This window comes from Lutra lutra, chromosome 4 (assembly GCF_902655055.1).
Source record: "Lutra lutra chromosome 4, mLutLut1.2, whole genome shotgun sequence".
NCBI lineage: Eukaryota > Metazoa > Chordata > Mammalia > Carnivora > Mustelidae > Lutra > Lutra lutra.
Genome location: NC_062281.1, coordinates 164,685,107 through 164,701,257, shown reverse-complemented (window position 1 = coordinate 164,701,257; position 16,151 = coordinate 164,685,107). Strand labels below are relative to the sequence as shown.

The window sequence follows — 16,151 nt, the reverse complement described above, 5'->3', positions numbered from 1 at the left end:
TCAGTGAAATAAGAGGCGGGGTATTCAGCTGAGAGTGAGGATGGGGAAGGAGGCGTTGGAGACTGGAGGAGAGAGAGGAATCAAATAATAGTCTAGATCGCTGGAAAATGAGAGAGAGAATTCCAGGGACCTGTGGGAGGATTGGCGCACAATAAGGACCCACTTGAGGTGAATAGACACGAATTTAGGTGAAATCAATCAGCACTGGCTGTGCAGTTTTCTCCAGCTATACTTTGCTTCTGGAGTGAGGGGCAGGAGAGATGAAGGGTTGATTTACGGGCTAGAGTTCTGTCAGCCAAGAATAATGGAAGGAAAGAGGGGCATGTGTATGTTTTCAAGGGGGGGGTGATTATGATGATGAATTGCTTAGCTCAATCTAAGAAAGTAAATGGGAATGGGAGTGGGATAAGGAACATTGAAAAGGGTTTAAAGTTAGTGGATTATAGTTGTCAGTATAGTCAAAAACTTGTTGACATCTAGCTACTAGATGAAGTATATAGGAAATGGTGATTGGAGACTGGGATGTTTGAAATTGAGACTGGGGAGTTGCTGCTAACAGCAAGGTCTAGAGAATTACTGTGGAGTAGGGACTGAGATGGGGTGGAGGACTCAATCTTTGGAAGTTAGTTGGTGAGACTGAGAAACCAGGGCACTAGAATAATCTACCTGAATATTGAAATCACCAAAAATTTTGGCAGGACTAGTTAAGTAACCTTACACAAATTGGTTGGCTTGTTGGTGCCTGCATCCTTGTCTCATAAAGGATAATCATGTTTCCTACCTCAGTGAATTGTTGCACAGATGAGATGACATAAATTTATCTTAAGTGCTTGGTATAATACCTAGCACATAGTAAGCACTCAACAAAACAACAATATTTAAAGTTACATAACATTAAGAATATTTACTGCTTTTGAGAACCCCTTTCCACTACTTTTTTGGTTATTTTCTTTTCTGAAAGTTTGCAGACGCCCTGAAGGGATGGGCAGAAGAGTGGTAGTAGCAATATAGCTGATTTTTTAAAAATTAACTTGCTATTTCATTAAGAACACATTTAACATTTTATAACACCAATTATTTGCCGGCATTTCTTTTAACAGCTTTGTTTCTGTTATTTCTTCCTAACAGAAGTGCGAATAAAAGAGATTGAAGAAATGTTGTATAAAGAGGGCTTATCTGAAATAGCTCTGAGCAGCCCCAGTGAACAGATTATATACTTACTGGTAGAAAGAAGTACACTCTTGAGGAAACTGGAAACTGGGAGCCCCAAACCAGAGTCACAAAGATGTATGACCAGTAACCTACAGAAAGGACTTGCCCAGGTATTCTGAAATTAACTAGATAATTGAATAAGAGTCAGGCCAGTTTTTTGTTTCTTTAATCATTCATTCATTAAATTATTAGGAAGCCAGTTGTTTTTTTTTTTTAAGATTTTATTTATTTATTTGCCAGACAGAGATCACAAGTAGGCAGAGAGGCAGGCAGAGAGAGAGGGGGAGGCAGGCTCCCCGCTGAGCAGAGAGCCTGATGCGGGGCTCCATCCCAGGACCCTGGGATCATGACCTGAGCTGAAGGCAGAGGCTTAACCCACTGAGCCACCCAGGCCCCCCTAGGAAGCCAGTTTTAATAATGCTTCAGTAAGTTGGTATTTTTTTTTTTTTTACAGATTTACTTATTTATTTGATAGAGAGAGTACTTTTCCAAGTGAGTGGGGGAGGGTCAGAGAGAGAGGGAGAGAATTCTGAAGCAAATGTCCTGCATGCCCTGGAGCCAGATGTGGGGCTCGATCTAAGGGTCCTGACCTGAACCAAAGCCAAGAGCTGTCCACTCAACCGACTTTGCCAAGGCACCGCGAGTATATAGGTTTCATTTTTGGATGGATTTCTCTGCCACTTGTTCTTGGTATGAACTTGAGCAAGTTAGTTAACTTTTGTGAGTGTTGATTTTCTCATCTATAAAATCTGGGATTGACTCAACTACTCCACAAGGCTCTCATGAAAATGAAATAACATATATAAGTCTCTCGAATAGTACCTCACACATTAATTAGCATTATTGTGGGGGGTTTTTCCTCCACAGAAATCTGTAGTAAAAGGTGAAAAATTTATGCCATCTGAAGAGAAACCGGAGTACGGGGCGCCTGGGTGGCTCAGTGGGTTAAGCCGCTGCCTTCGGCTCAGGTCATGATCTCAGAGTCCTGGGATGGAGCCCCGCATCGGACTCTCTGCTCAGCAGGGAGCCTGCTTCCTCCTCTCTCTCTGCCTGCCTCTCTGCCTGCTTGTGATCCCTCTGTCAAATAAATAAATAAAATCTTTAAAAAAAAAATGAAGAGAAACCGGAGTATTAATTAGCATTATTGTTATTGTTTATTGAGAACTTTCCATGTGCCAGGCTCTCTGCCAGCGAATGTAGAAACACAGTCAAGTTAGACATGATTTGGACTTGCAAGCTTACAAGCTAATGGAGGAAAGAAAAAAGCCAGTGATTATAGTTCAGTGTGTAAAGTCCCTTGATAAAGGAAGGCCTAGAAGTTTCGAGAAACTCAGAGGAGGGTCTGAGTCAGATGTAATGGGTCAGGGGACTGAAAAGCCTTCCAGAGGAGATGTTGAGTAGTATTTTGAAAACTGAGTATGTGTTAGCTAGATAAAGAAGCTAGGAAAGGCATTCCTGGCAGAGGAAACAGTATATATCACAGACTGGTTCATGTGAGTGAATGCTGAAAAATGTGGCTGGAGATATTTTCAGGAACCACATCATGGTGAGATTCATATGCTAAGCTAAAGTTTGGACTCAGCACCCAGCAATGTTCCTGAACCATACTAGGGGCATAAACACTTTTTTTTTTTTTTTAAGATTTTATTTTTCAGTAATCTCTAAACCCAGCATGGAGCTTGAACCTACAACGCCAAGATCAAGAGCTGCTGGCTACAAACCTTCTGAGGCAGCCAGGTGCCCTAAGGCATAAAAACATTTGATGGACTTTGTTATAGACGGTCTGGAGAGTCACACTAAATAATTTTAAGAGGAAAGAGTAACATTCCGATTCATGTTATTACAAAATCTGGGATTTTGGTTTTTGGTTGTATTCAATCAGTTTAAGAGGAATTTACTATCAGGACTCCTAGGTGGCTAAGTGGTTGGGCGTCTGCCTTTTGCTCCGGTCATGATCCCAGGGTCCTGGGATCGAGTCTCAAATGGGGCTCTTTGCTCAGTGGGGAGCCTGCTTCTCCCTCTGCCTGCTGTTCCCTCTGCTTGTGCTCTCTCTCTCTGACAAATAAATAAATAAAATCTTAAAAAAAAAAAAAAAAGAGGAGGGACACTGGGTGGTTCAGTGTGTTGGGCCTCTCTGCCTTCGGCTTGGGTCACCTTCAGCTTGGGTCATGATCTCAGCGTCCTGGGATCGAGCCCGCATTGGGCTCTCTGCTCAGTGGGGAGCCTGCTTCCCCCCCACCCGCCTCTGCCTGCCTCTCTGCCTACTTGTGATCTCTCTTTCCGTCAAATAAACAAATAAAATCTTTAAAAAAAAAAAAAGAGGAATTTGCAATCTAAAATATTGATGTGATCTGTGATCATAGAATATCCATGTATTTTTTCATGTATATATATAAGTAAAGTTTTATGATTTTCCCCACAAAATCTTACACTTGTTGTTAACATTTATTCCTAGGTATTTCATATTTTTGGATGCTATTAAGCTATCTTTTTAAAAAGGATTTAATTTTCTAACTATCTATTGCTGGTATTTAAAAGTATAATTATTTTATATACCGACCAACACTTGTTGCTAAAACTTCCTATTCATTTTACAGATTTATTTATAAAATAAATAAATAATATTTTAAATTTATTTTTGCTCTTTATTTTTATTTATTTATTTTTTTAAGTAGGCTCCACACCAAATGTGGGGCTTAAACTCACAACCCTGAGATCAAGAGTCATGTGTTTACTGACTGAGCCAAACAGGCACCCCTCTTATTCATTCTAATAATTTTTTTGACGAATTAAAATATTTTCTACCTATACAATGATATTATCTGAGAATAATGATACTTTTGTTTCTTCCTTTTCAGTCCTTATTCCTTTTAGTTCTTTTTTTTTTAAGATTTTATTTATTTGACAGACAGAGCTCACAAGTAGGCACAGGGAGAGGAGGAAGCAGGCTCCCCGAGGAGCAGAGAGAGCCCGATGTGGGGCTCAATCCCAGGACCCTGGGACCATGACCCGAGCCAAAGGCAGAGGCTTAACCCACTGAGCCACCCAGGCGCCCCGCTTTTAGTTCTTTTTCTTGCCTTATATTGGCTAGGCTCTTTACTGTTATCTTGAAGTTAGTATTATTATTAGTATTATCTAGTTTTATCATTTTGTTATTAATATTGGAGAAAGCATTTAGTGATTCACTATTATGTATGATGTTTGCTGAAGGTTTTGTTTTAAATGGTAGTGTTTATTTATTATTTATTATTTACCCTCTTATTCCTAGTTTGCTAAGAGCTTTTATTAGGAACCAGTGGTGAATATTATAAACTGTTTTTTTGTAGCCATTGATTATGAAATAATTTAGAACTTGAATCTGTAAATGAGAGAATTTCATTGATTTATTTTTCTAATGTTAAACCTGTTGTTGCATTGCTGGGATGAATCCAACTTGTTCATGATATGTTATCCTTTCTAGATATTATAAGATTATTTTTGATAAAATTTTGTTTATGATTTTTAATCTACGTTTATGAATAAGAAGATTGCCCTGTGATTTTTCTTTCCCCTGTTATCTTTGTTGGGTTTTGTTTTTTTGTTTTTTTTTAAAGATTTTATTTATTTATTTGACAGACAGAGATCACAAGTAGGCAGAGAGACAGGCAAAGAGAGGGGGGAGCAGGCTCCCTGCAGAGCAGAGAGCCCAATGCTGGGCTCGATCCCAGGACCCTGGGACCATGACCTGAGCCAAAGGCAGAGGCTTTAACCCACTGAGCCACCCAGGTGCCCCTGTTGGGTTTTAATCTCAAGGTTTGGCTAGCCAGTGTTAGCCAATCATTTTTCATTATTGCCTCTATAATGACACTTTTTAGATAATTTTTCCCAATCAGTCCCCCATGAAATTTTAACATTACTGTAGAGTTCTGTGTACTGTAGGCATATCATGCTTTGTACATAAAAAGAGTAAGATTTTTTTGTCCCCATAGGAACCAATTTTCATTCCCTTGGGTGTGATATTGTCTCATTGAAAATGCATTGCCTAAGCTCATAAAATGGATTGGACTGTGCTCTCTTTTTTTTTTTGCTTTTTTAAAAAAAAATTTAAATGACATTTATGAAGACTGACTGATGTAAGTTTCATTTATCTCATTATTTATTTAGGAGAAATTTGAGCAAATTCATCAGCCTCTGCAAAGAGAACATGAGAAATATCAGGTACCTGTGCAGCAGCCTGGAAAAACTCTGAGTGAGGTAAAAAAAGAAAAGAAAAAAGAATCCTTTGATTAGTAATAGCAGCTAATTACACATTATTATTTTTTTTTATATAAACATATAATGTATTATTAGCCCCTGGGTACAGGTTTGTGAATCGCCAGGTTTACACACTTACACACATCACAGCACTCACCATCGCACATACCCTCCCCAAAGTCCATAACCCCACCACCCTCTCCCGACTCCCCTCTAACACATTAGCTTTTAACAAGTATTTTGTTTGAATATATTAAAATATAAATCCATGCTGTGAAGATTATAGAATTGTACATAAATGTATAAATACATCACAAAGATTTGGGAAGAAAAAATAAATAGCTGATTTTTTTTTTGAATGTATAAAAATTTAAAATCAGTGTGTGTTACATCCTTTGAAAAATCACTTTGGGATAATCCTTCTCAAATATGTTTGGAGTCCTTTATTTTGGATAGTCCTTTAATATATATAGCACATTATTTTAAGTATAACCAATTCTCTTCATGGAATTAAATTTTTTGCTCTGGGGAAATGTTATTAAGAGCTAAATCCAGCAAATAAAGTATATGCTAGGAATTTAACCACAGGAAGTAACCCAAGATAAATGTATAAGGATAAAACTGTCTATCATAGTATTATTTTAGATAGCAAAAATTGGAAACTACCAAATGTTTAAATGATTATATAAATCATGTGACACCCACTACAGAACATTATATAGCCTTTAAAAATTATCATTACAGGGGCGCCTGGGTGGCTCAGTGGGTTAAGCTGCTGCCTTCGGCTCAGGTCATGATCCCAGGTCCTGGGTTCGAGCCCCACATCGGGCTTTCTGCTCAGCAGGGAGCCTGCTTCCTCCTCTCTCTCTGCCTGCCTCTCTGCTTACTTGTGATTTCTCTCTGTCAAATAAATAAATAAAATCTTTAAAAAAAAAATTATCATTACAAAATCTGTACAATTTTTGTGGGAATGTTTCTCATATAATGTTAAATGAAAAAGAGAAGTACAGAGATTAGGATTATGACTATGTGAAAATGTATACAAATAAAAAATACTGCAAGGGGGACGCCTGGGTGGCTCAGTTGGTTAAGCAGCTGCCTTCGGCTCAGGTCATGATCCCAGCGTCCTGGGATCGAGTCCCACATCGGGCTCCTTGCTTGGCGGGGAGCCTGCTTCTCCCTCTGCCTCTGCCTGCCATTCTGTCTGCCTGTGCTCGCTCGCTCTCCTCTCTCTCTGACAAATAAAATCTTTAAAAAAAAAAATACTGCAAGGATTTATACCGATGTGCTAGAAGTGGTTTTGTTATGCAGATGGTATTTTGGTTGTCTTCTTGTCTTTTAGAAATATTTGTATGATAATTATATAAATTAATACATATTTGGGGCATCAAAAGCAAGATATAATTGAGACTGAATTTCTTAACTTTTAAAATGCTTTGAAAATAATTTCAGAAAAGGAGCTGTAAACATGATTTGAGTGTGTGCATACCTTGACATTTAATGAAATATTCCATGTGAAAACATTTTGTAAACTGTATTTAATGGGCCATACACATGAAGAGTTTTTTTCTCTTTTTCGCCAGATGATACTCACTTTTATGATAAAATTTCTATTTTGATAATCACATAACCATAAACTCTTAGATATATTAGGTTGAACTATAAGAAGTTGTATGTCCATAGGTGAAAAAATCAAATGTCACCAATTTTACATGGTTTCACTTAATAAAAGAAATGCATACAAATGAAATATTGTTTGCTGTTTTTCTTTGTTAGCTTTCAAATGCTTGTGGGAAATAGTGCAGTGTTATAAGAGTACATTTAATTTTTGTTTTATTACTAACAACACTTTTATTTCAGTCCCATAATGAAGACCTGGAAAAAGATAAAACTTCACAAAACTGCCTGGAGAGAAATGGAGAAGAAGCAGCGGAGAAGTTAGGGATGGCCCAGAAAGAGATCCGAAGGCTCACTGATGAGCTACAGGAGAAGGAGAAAGAACAGGGGAAATTAGGTAAGCTATGGTTGCAGAGGAATGGTTTTGATGATGCTTTAAATGTATTGATCTTTTCTCAGGGCGGAACATGAGTACATTGAGGGAAAAAAATCTAAAACACATAAAGTTTGATAAACAGCTTCTTTTTGTACAGTGACCAGAAATTTCTACTGAAGCATAAGCATAATATTCCACCCAAACACGCACAACTCTTGAGTGTACATCATGGGGTGCAAGGTGCCCCCAGCATTCCAGAGCCTCCTTTGTTTCTTCTCACTAGGTCTACACCCTCTCCCACCCAGAAGGAACCACTATCCTGACTTTTCACTCTCTTTTGGAGTTTTGACTGCAGGCAATATGCATTCTTAAATTTAGTTTTTGTTTTTTTTTTTTTAAGATTTTATTTGTTTGACAGAGACAAACAGCGACAGAGGGAACACAAGCAGGGGGAGTGGGAGAGGGAAAGCAGGCTTCTGAGCAGGGAGCCCAATGTGGGGCTCGATCCCAGGACGCTGGGATCATGACCTGAACCAAAGGCAGATGCTTAACGACTGAGCCACCCAGGCGCCCCTAGTTTGCTTCTCTTGTTCAATCTTACGTTGGTGAGATTGGCTCATGTTTTTGCATATAGCGGCACTTTGTTGACTTATGCTGGTTGTATAATAGTCCGCTGAATGAACACACTACCATTCATTTTATCTGGCTGTTCTACTGTTGATGGACATCTGTGTTGCTTCCAGTTGTGCTCTCTTATGAATAGCGCTGCTAGGAATATTCTTAGACTTACGAACACATTTCTGATTGTGATAGACCTAATGATTGGATCAAAGGGTTATGTGCATATTCTACTTTGGTAGATAACTGTTACAGTGTCTTCCAATAGTTGTATCAATTTAAGCTTGCTTCAGTTGAATACTGAATCTCAGTTGTTACTGCGATTTTGGTTGCTCCACATTCTTTGTCAGTATTTGGCATTGTCAGTCTTTTTAATTTGGCCTTTTCTGGTAAGTGCGTCATCGTATTTAGTGATGGCTTTCATTTGCATTTCCCTGATGGCTGATGAAGCTGAAGACCCTGTCATCATTTCTTGTTACTCTTGTCGTTGCTCATTTGGATACACTATTTTGTGAAGTACCTGCTTAAGTCTCCTGTACTTTTTCAATTGGGTTGTATCTTTTATTAATTTGTAAAAATTCTTTATATACTCCTGGAGCACCTGGCTGGCTCAGTCTGTAGAGCATGTGACTCTTGATCTCAGGATCATGAGTTCGAGCCCCACATTAGGCATAGACATCACTTATTAAAAAAAAAAACACACTTTTAAAATTCTTTATATATTATGGATATGAGCCTTCTGTTGGTTATAAATGTTGTTTTGGGGGGTTTTGCCATAAAGAAATGCTAATATGTATCAAGTTGGGTTTAACAGAGTTATTCTGTAGGGCTTCTGGGTTTTCATGTATAAAAGCCTTTTCTATATCACTACAAGGTTTTTGAAAGTGTTCATCTCTATAGTGTTTTATTGTGCTTTTATGGTTTCATTGTTTATATTTAAATCTTCCCTTTATCAATAATTTATTTTAGAATAAAGTTTAAACTTTAAAAATTATCCCCTTTCTATATTTATAATTTACAATGATTAAGAAATTGGGCCAATTTTCAAATGCAGTATATAAGTTACTTTAGGATCATATCTTTAAAGTATTAAATGTTAAAATAGTAATGATTCTGCCAAATTGACATGGATTTAAAAACAAAGCATATCAGAAGGGTTGAGATTTTGTTAAGAATGTGTTTTAGACAGTGAACACAAATGAAATTTTTGGAATATGGAATTGTTCTATATCCTGATAAGGTTGTCAAAATTCACTGAACTGTGCACCTAAAAGGGTGAATTTTACTGATATAAGCTATACACCCAGTTTTAAAAAAAGAAAAGAAATTTGGCTATGGAGTATGAGGAGAAGCAGTCTCTGCTCCCTGCAATACAGAAGGAGAAAGGAAAACCAGGACCCGCATTCCCCTTAGTTACATTTGGACACAACAGACCACCATCACACGGCCCCCTCTTCCATGGTCAGTCTGGTAGCTCCTAAACTACTAACTGAAAACTGTCTCCGCAGTAAGTATACTGGGGCACTGTTGGGAAGCTATAGCAAGTCCTTTAAAAAACACATGTACTATCAAAAAATAAAATAAATAAAATATATTAGTACCAATGTATGCCCTATGTATAACTTCTTGTGTCATCAGTTTCTAAGTTAGAATGTATTTCTGGGTAACTGTGTTTACCATTAGCCTACTTCTTTGACTACACTCTTTTATTTATTTATTTATTTATTTTTAAAGATTTTTGTTTATTTGAAAGAGAGAGCAGGAGCAAGGGGGAGGGGCAGAGGGAGAAGGCAAAGCAAACTCCCCTCTGAGCAGGGAGCCCGATGTGGGGCTGGACCCCAGGACCCTGAGATCATGACCTGAGCTAAAGGCAGATGCTTAACTGTCTGAGCCACTCACGTGCCCCCAAAATGACTTTTTTGGAAGAAGTTATCCAGTTTTTTTTTTTTTTTTAAGGTTTTATTTATTTACTTGACAGAGATCACAAGTAGGCAGATAGGCAGGCAGAGAGAGAGGGAGAGGGAAGCAGGCTCCCTGCTGAGCTGAGAGTCCGATGTGGGACTCGATCCCAGGACCCTGAGATCATGACCTGAGCCGAAGGCAGCGGCTTAACCCACTGAGCCACCCAGGCGCCCTCAAGTTATCCAGTTTATTTTCTAACTCGCTCTGTATCATATCCAAAAAATTTGGATGGGAATTAAAAATTTTGGATAATAACAAAGATATTTTTTAGGAATAAAAAAGAATTCATGTCAAATATTCAGAGTATTCTTTAATAAATTGAAAGAAAAAGATGATTTTTATAATTTAAAGGAATTATTAACCAATTGTAATGTGGCCTTTACTGGACACTGATTCAAATACATTTGTAACATTTGTGAAATAATTGGAAATGTGGATATGTACTGGGTATATAAAAAATTGTTAAATTTCCTGAACCACATGTGGCGTTTAGGTTTAAAAAGAGTTCTTTGGGGCGCCTGGGTGGCTCAGTCATTAAGCGTCTGCCTTCTGCTCAGGTTGTGATCCCAGGGTCCTGGGATAGAGCCCCATGTCTGGCTCCTTGCTCAGAGGGAGTCTGCTTCTCCCTTTCCCACTCCCCCTGCTTGTGTTCCCTCTCTCACTGTGTCTCTCTCTGTCAAATAAATAAATAAAATCTTTAAAAAATAAATAAAAATAAAAAGAGTTCTTGTCTTGCAATTTAACTATGAAGTAAAATAATGAACAATATTTAATTCTTATCTTTTAGAGATATATAGTGAAATATTTATAGATGAGTGATATGGTTTCTGGGATTTGCTTTTTAAAGGCCTTTACATCATACCCACACAAAAATTAACTCAAAATAGACTACAAAGCTAAATGTAAGAGTTAAAACTATGAACGTCTCGGAAGAAAACAGTAAACCTTCATGATCTTGGATTAGGCAATGGTATGTTAATTCAGCACCAAAAGCAAACATGGTAAGAAATCCAAGATCATCTCTAAGAGTCCCACTTGGTGTACACATAACTTTTCCCAGTTATTCAGTCAAATACAATATAGATACTCCTGTGAAAAGCCTTTGCAGATGTGGTTAAGGTCCCAAATCAGTTGCCTTTAAGAAAGAGAGATTATCCTGGATGAGACTGACCTGATCAGATGAGCCCTTAAAAGGGGTTAGTTTTTTTCCTGGTGAAAGATATTCAAAGTGTGAGAAGGATTCAATGTGAGGGAAATTCTCTTTTGCTGACTCTGATGATGGAGGAGACCAAGTGGCCAAGAACGTTGGTTGCTTCTCAAGAGCTCAGAGAGCTTCCTGGCTAACAGTAGCAAGGAGATGGTGACTTCAGTTCTAAAACCGTGGGACCAAATTCAGCCCGTAACCTGAATGAGCTTGGAGATGGATTCTTTCCCGAAGCTTCAGAGAGGAACACACCTACCTCACACCTTGATTTTAGCCTCATAAGACTCTTATCAGAGAACTCAGCCATACCATTTCTGGACTTCTGATCTACAAAACTGTTGGCTGAAAGATGGATGTCGTTTTAAGTCACTAAATTTGTGATGATTTGCTGTACAGCATTAAAAAACCATTTAAGTATGTAATATTTAAGTATGTAAATGAAACAAGATTGACTATAGCTTGACAATTGTTAAAAGCTGGATGATAGATATAGGTATTCCCATAACTGTTCATAACTTCTTTATCTACTTTTATATATGTTTGAAATTTTCCATAATAAAAAAGTTCCCCCCAAAATTATCGAGGGTAACCACTAAAGGAATAGACTTAAAAAGTAAAACTGTCAAACAATAGAGAGGTCTCAGAAACTTACAGCCAACACAGTTTTAGAAATATTACTAGTTTAAGAGTCATGATAGAGAGCTATGATTTTCAAATATCTGCATAAACATGGCAGGAGAAGCTAACTTGGCAACATGAGTTAATGTAGTTGGTGGTCTCTGATATATCTGAGTTTGGTATATGATATATTTGGCTGTTTTTTTTTAAAGATTTATTTATTTATTTATTTGACAGAGAGAGATCACAAGTAGACCGAGAGGTAGGCAGGCAGAGAGACGGGGGGAAGCAGGCTCCCTGCTGAGCAGAGAGCCCGATGCGGGACTCGATCCGAGGAACCTGAGATCTTGACCTGAGCCGAAGGCAGCGGCTTAACCCACTGAGCCACCCAGGCGCCCTGGCTGTATGTTTTATTGTGAAAATAGGTTGTTTGGGTTTTTTTTTTTTTAAGTGGAAATCTAATCAAATGTTTGCAGAACTTCTCAATTACTTCCTTGGTAATTTAAACTTCCATAAAAAATTTATTCTGTAAAATAAATTCTCAACTCTCTAAGGCCTTTCTGGTTTGGCCCTTGCCTGTCTATCCAGCTTCATATCCCACATTTCCCATAACCCTTTGCACTATAGGCCCAAGCAATATTAGACTACATGTTCCCAGAGCACTCAGTGTTTTCTCCTACCCTCTCCCCTCCACGTATGCTTTCCCTCTTTCTGGAACACCCTTCCACCAGCTATCATTCTACTCCCTCTCCTTCTGTAGATGAACACATCACAAAGCCATAGTTTTAGTAAAACAGCACTATTCTCACATCTCTGGCACAGTGTACTCAAACAGACCTGAGTGCAGGTCCCAGCTTTACCATTTACTAGTTGTGTGACACTGAGCCAGTTGTTTACTTTTCTGAGCTTTCCCTTATCTATAAAATGGGGGTGCTAATATTTACTTCGAAGATTTATTATAATGTTAATATGTCTGAGACTAATAGCTGGTGCCATTGATAGCAGTGGCAGGTATAGTATTGTTATGGTCAGAAATATAATTTTAGCTGAATCTGGTAGATTAGACTGTGATTTACTCCAAAGAATTGAGTGCTTTGGGAGTAATAACAAAACATGCACAATTGTGCCGATGTATTTACTTCGTGATAGGAATAATCTCTTATAAGGTTCACGTTAGTCTTTTATTTCTGGGAGGTTCTTTATCCTGACATAGGAAACCCACCAAACATATCACTGGTAATGACTAGATCCCAGGAGGCAAAGTGATAAAACCTGGATTAAAGAACCCAAATCCAATTGACTCCAGTGTCCCATGCTCTTGCCCTGTACCATTCTGCCATCTTCACATAATTCTTAAATAGTATCCAAAGGTATTTCCTGAAATTTTGTTGTCTTGATATTTCTAGCAACTACTGATAAAATTCTTTTTTGAAAAAAGATTTACTTTATTTTACTTAGAGCACATGTATGGGGCAGGGGAGGGGCAGAGGGAGAGAAAGAGAGAGAATATCAAGTAGACTCCTTGTTGAATGCAGAGCCCAATGTGGGGCTTGATCTCATGACCCTGAGATCATGACCTGTGCCAAAATCAAGAGTTGGATGCTGAGCACTATTGGTAAAATTCTAAGTATTACTAATTGCAAGAATTAATTTTAAGTATTTCTGAGTGTCAGGGCGCCTGGGTGGCTCAGTGGGTTAAAGCCTCTGCCTTTGGCTCAAGTCATGATCCCAGGGTCCTGGGATCAAGCCCCGCATCGGGTTCTCTGTTCAGCAGGGAGCCTGCTTTCCCCTCTCTCTCTCTGCCTGCCTCTCTGCCTACTTGTGATCTCTGTCTGTCAAATAAATAAATAAAATCTGTTTCTGGAGTGTAATTAAAGCTGATAGTACCATGCTTAAAAAGTTGAGTTGGTCCTATTGATTATAGTGGTCCAAGATCTTCAACATGGACTCTAGTTAGGGAAACAGTAATATTATGAGATCACATAATCAGGAATAATGATAGGGTACAGTAGGAGCACTAAGAGGATACATCTGGAAAAGTTTTCTGGAGGTGACATTTATGTAGAAACTCAAAGGACAATCAGCAGAAAGGGAGTGTTCCAAAAAAAGAGAATAATTTTAAATGTGATCATCACACTAACCATTTGCTCCTTACAGAAATATTTTCTTGTTCCTTTAGATTCTGCACTTCAGAAGGCTCAGCTAGAAATTGAGAAACTGAAAGAAAATTTGACAAAGCTGAAAGAAAAAGGTGAGCCGTGCATGTTAGCAGATATATTTAATATACATTAATAGCATAAATTTATTTTACATGTTTTAACATAGTATCTTCTCTAATAATAATAATAATAATAATAATGCCTATTGCCACTGTTATTACTTATTTCTACTACTATAACTACTACTACCACTTACTAAGTGGTAGTAGTAGTTATACCTATAAGTACTACTACCACTGGCTGAGTGCTTACTGAGTAACAGATGCCGTATATATATGAACTCTAATCCTCACAACAATTCCAAGTAGTGAGTATTATTATTTCCATTTCATAGACAAAGAAGCTGAGTTATGGCAAGGTTAAGTGAGTTATCCAATAGCTACATTAAGTATTAATGAATTAAGTAATGTAGAGCTGGTATTTGAACTCATAGATATCTGACTCCAAAACCTGCGGTCAATAGTACATACACTGAGATCAAGACACCTTATGATGAATTCAACAATACCTCACACATACTTGTTTACCTGGAAGCCAACAGGCTTCGAATCCATGATGAATTAGTTAATCTGACCCTAGTTTGACTATGTGAAAACGCTACCAGCTATAAATAATACAATGAAATTTGAGTGTTACAATGGTAGCAACTACAAAAATAATTAAAAACATGTCACCCATTTTTTTAAATTAATTAATTGATTAATTTATTTGTTATGTTATGTTAGTTACCATACAGTACTTCATTAGTTTTTGATGTAGTGTTCCATGATTCGTTGTTTGAGTATAATACCCAGTGCTCACCGCAATATGTGCTCTCTTTAATACCCATCACCAGGCTCACCCATCCCCCTCCCCTCTTCCCTCTGAAACCCTCAGTTTGTTTCCTAGCATCCATAGCATATTACCCATTTTAAATAATTCTAAAACTAGGTTTACCCGGTGCTTTATAATAAGAAATATATATTTGGTCTTTGTTCCTCTTTTTAAAAAATTTTTATTTTAATTCAGTTAATTAACACATAATGTTTTATTGGTTTCAGAGCTACAGGTCTGTGATTCATCAGTCTTATATAATACCTAGTGCTCATTACATCACATGCCCTCCTTTATGTCCATCACCCAGTAATCCCATCCCCCTACTCCCCTCACCTCCAACAACCCTCAGTTTGTTTCCTATGATTAAGAGTCTCTTACAGTTTGTCTCCCTCTCTAGTCTCGTGTTGTTTTATTTTTTCCTCTCTTCCCCTATGATAGTCTATTTTGTTTCTTAAATTCCACATACCAGTGAGATCATATGATAATTGTCTTTCTCTGATTGGCTTATTTCACTTAGCATAATAGCTTCTAGTTCCATCCACATCATTGCAAATGGCAAGATTTTATTTTTTTGATGGCTGGGTAATATTCCAGTGTGTGTGTCTGTCTGTGTGTGTGTGTGTGTGTGTGTGTGTGTGTGTATACCATATCTTCTTTATCTATTCATCTGTCATTGTTGGCCCCGTTTCTGCCACCAAGCTTCTAAAACCCTTGAAATTTCCTGGGATGGGAATGATAAAAAGTGTCTTTTTTTATGTTAATGGGGACTGTTGGAAAACCTCTAGGTTATCAGAGGCTGGAAGGGGACATTGGTTAGAGATTGAGTTCAGCCACCAATGGCCAGTGATTTCGTCACTCATGCCTATGAATGAAGCCTTTATAAAAAACCCAAAGGACAGAGTCTGGAGAGCTTCTGGGTTGGTGACCACATGGAGATTTGGGAAGAGTGGTATGCACAGAGAGGATATGGAAACTCCTCACCCCTTTACTTATACCTTGCCCCATGCCTCTCTCCCATCTGGCTATTCTTGAGTTATATCCTTTTATAATAAACTGGTAATCTAGTGAGTAAAATGTTTCTGTAAATTCTGTGAGCCACTCTAACAAATTAGTCAAATTAAGGTGGGGGTCATGGCAACCTCTGATTTATAACCAGTCTGTCAGAAGCACAAGATGGTAACAAGATGGGTTTGTCATTGGCATTTAAAATGGTAGGCATTTTTGTGGAACAGAGATAGTGTCAGAATTGAGTTGAATTATAGGATACCCGGCTGGT

At 37.9% G+C, this 16,151-nt stretch overlaps 1 protein-coding gene across 4 annotated transcripts in view; it reads left to right on the top strand.

Moving 5' to 3' along the window:
- CCDC30 (coiled-coil domain containing 30) overlaps positions 1-16,151 on the top strand; it is a 117,094-nt gene that overhangs the window by 13,143 nt on the left and 87,800 nt on the right. For all 4 annotated transcript variants that reach the window (XM_047727755.1, XM_047727756.1, XM_047727764.1 and 1 more), the window contains 4 exons: positions 1,129-1,322; positions 5,356-5,445; positions 7,306-7,459; positions 14,020-14,091. In XM_047727755.1, coding sequence (XP_047583711.1) covers positions 1,129-1,322; positions 5,356-5,445; positions 7,306-7,459; positions 14,020-14,091 — 510 coding nt within the window. The remainder of the gene's footprint in view (positions 1-1,128; positions 1,323-5,355; positions 5,446-7,305; positions 7,460-14,019; positions 14,092-16,151) is intronic.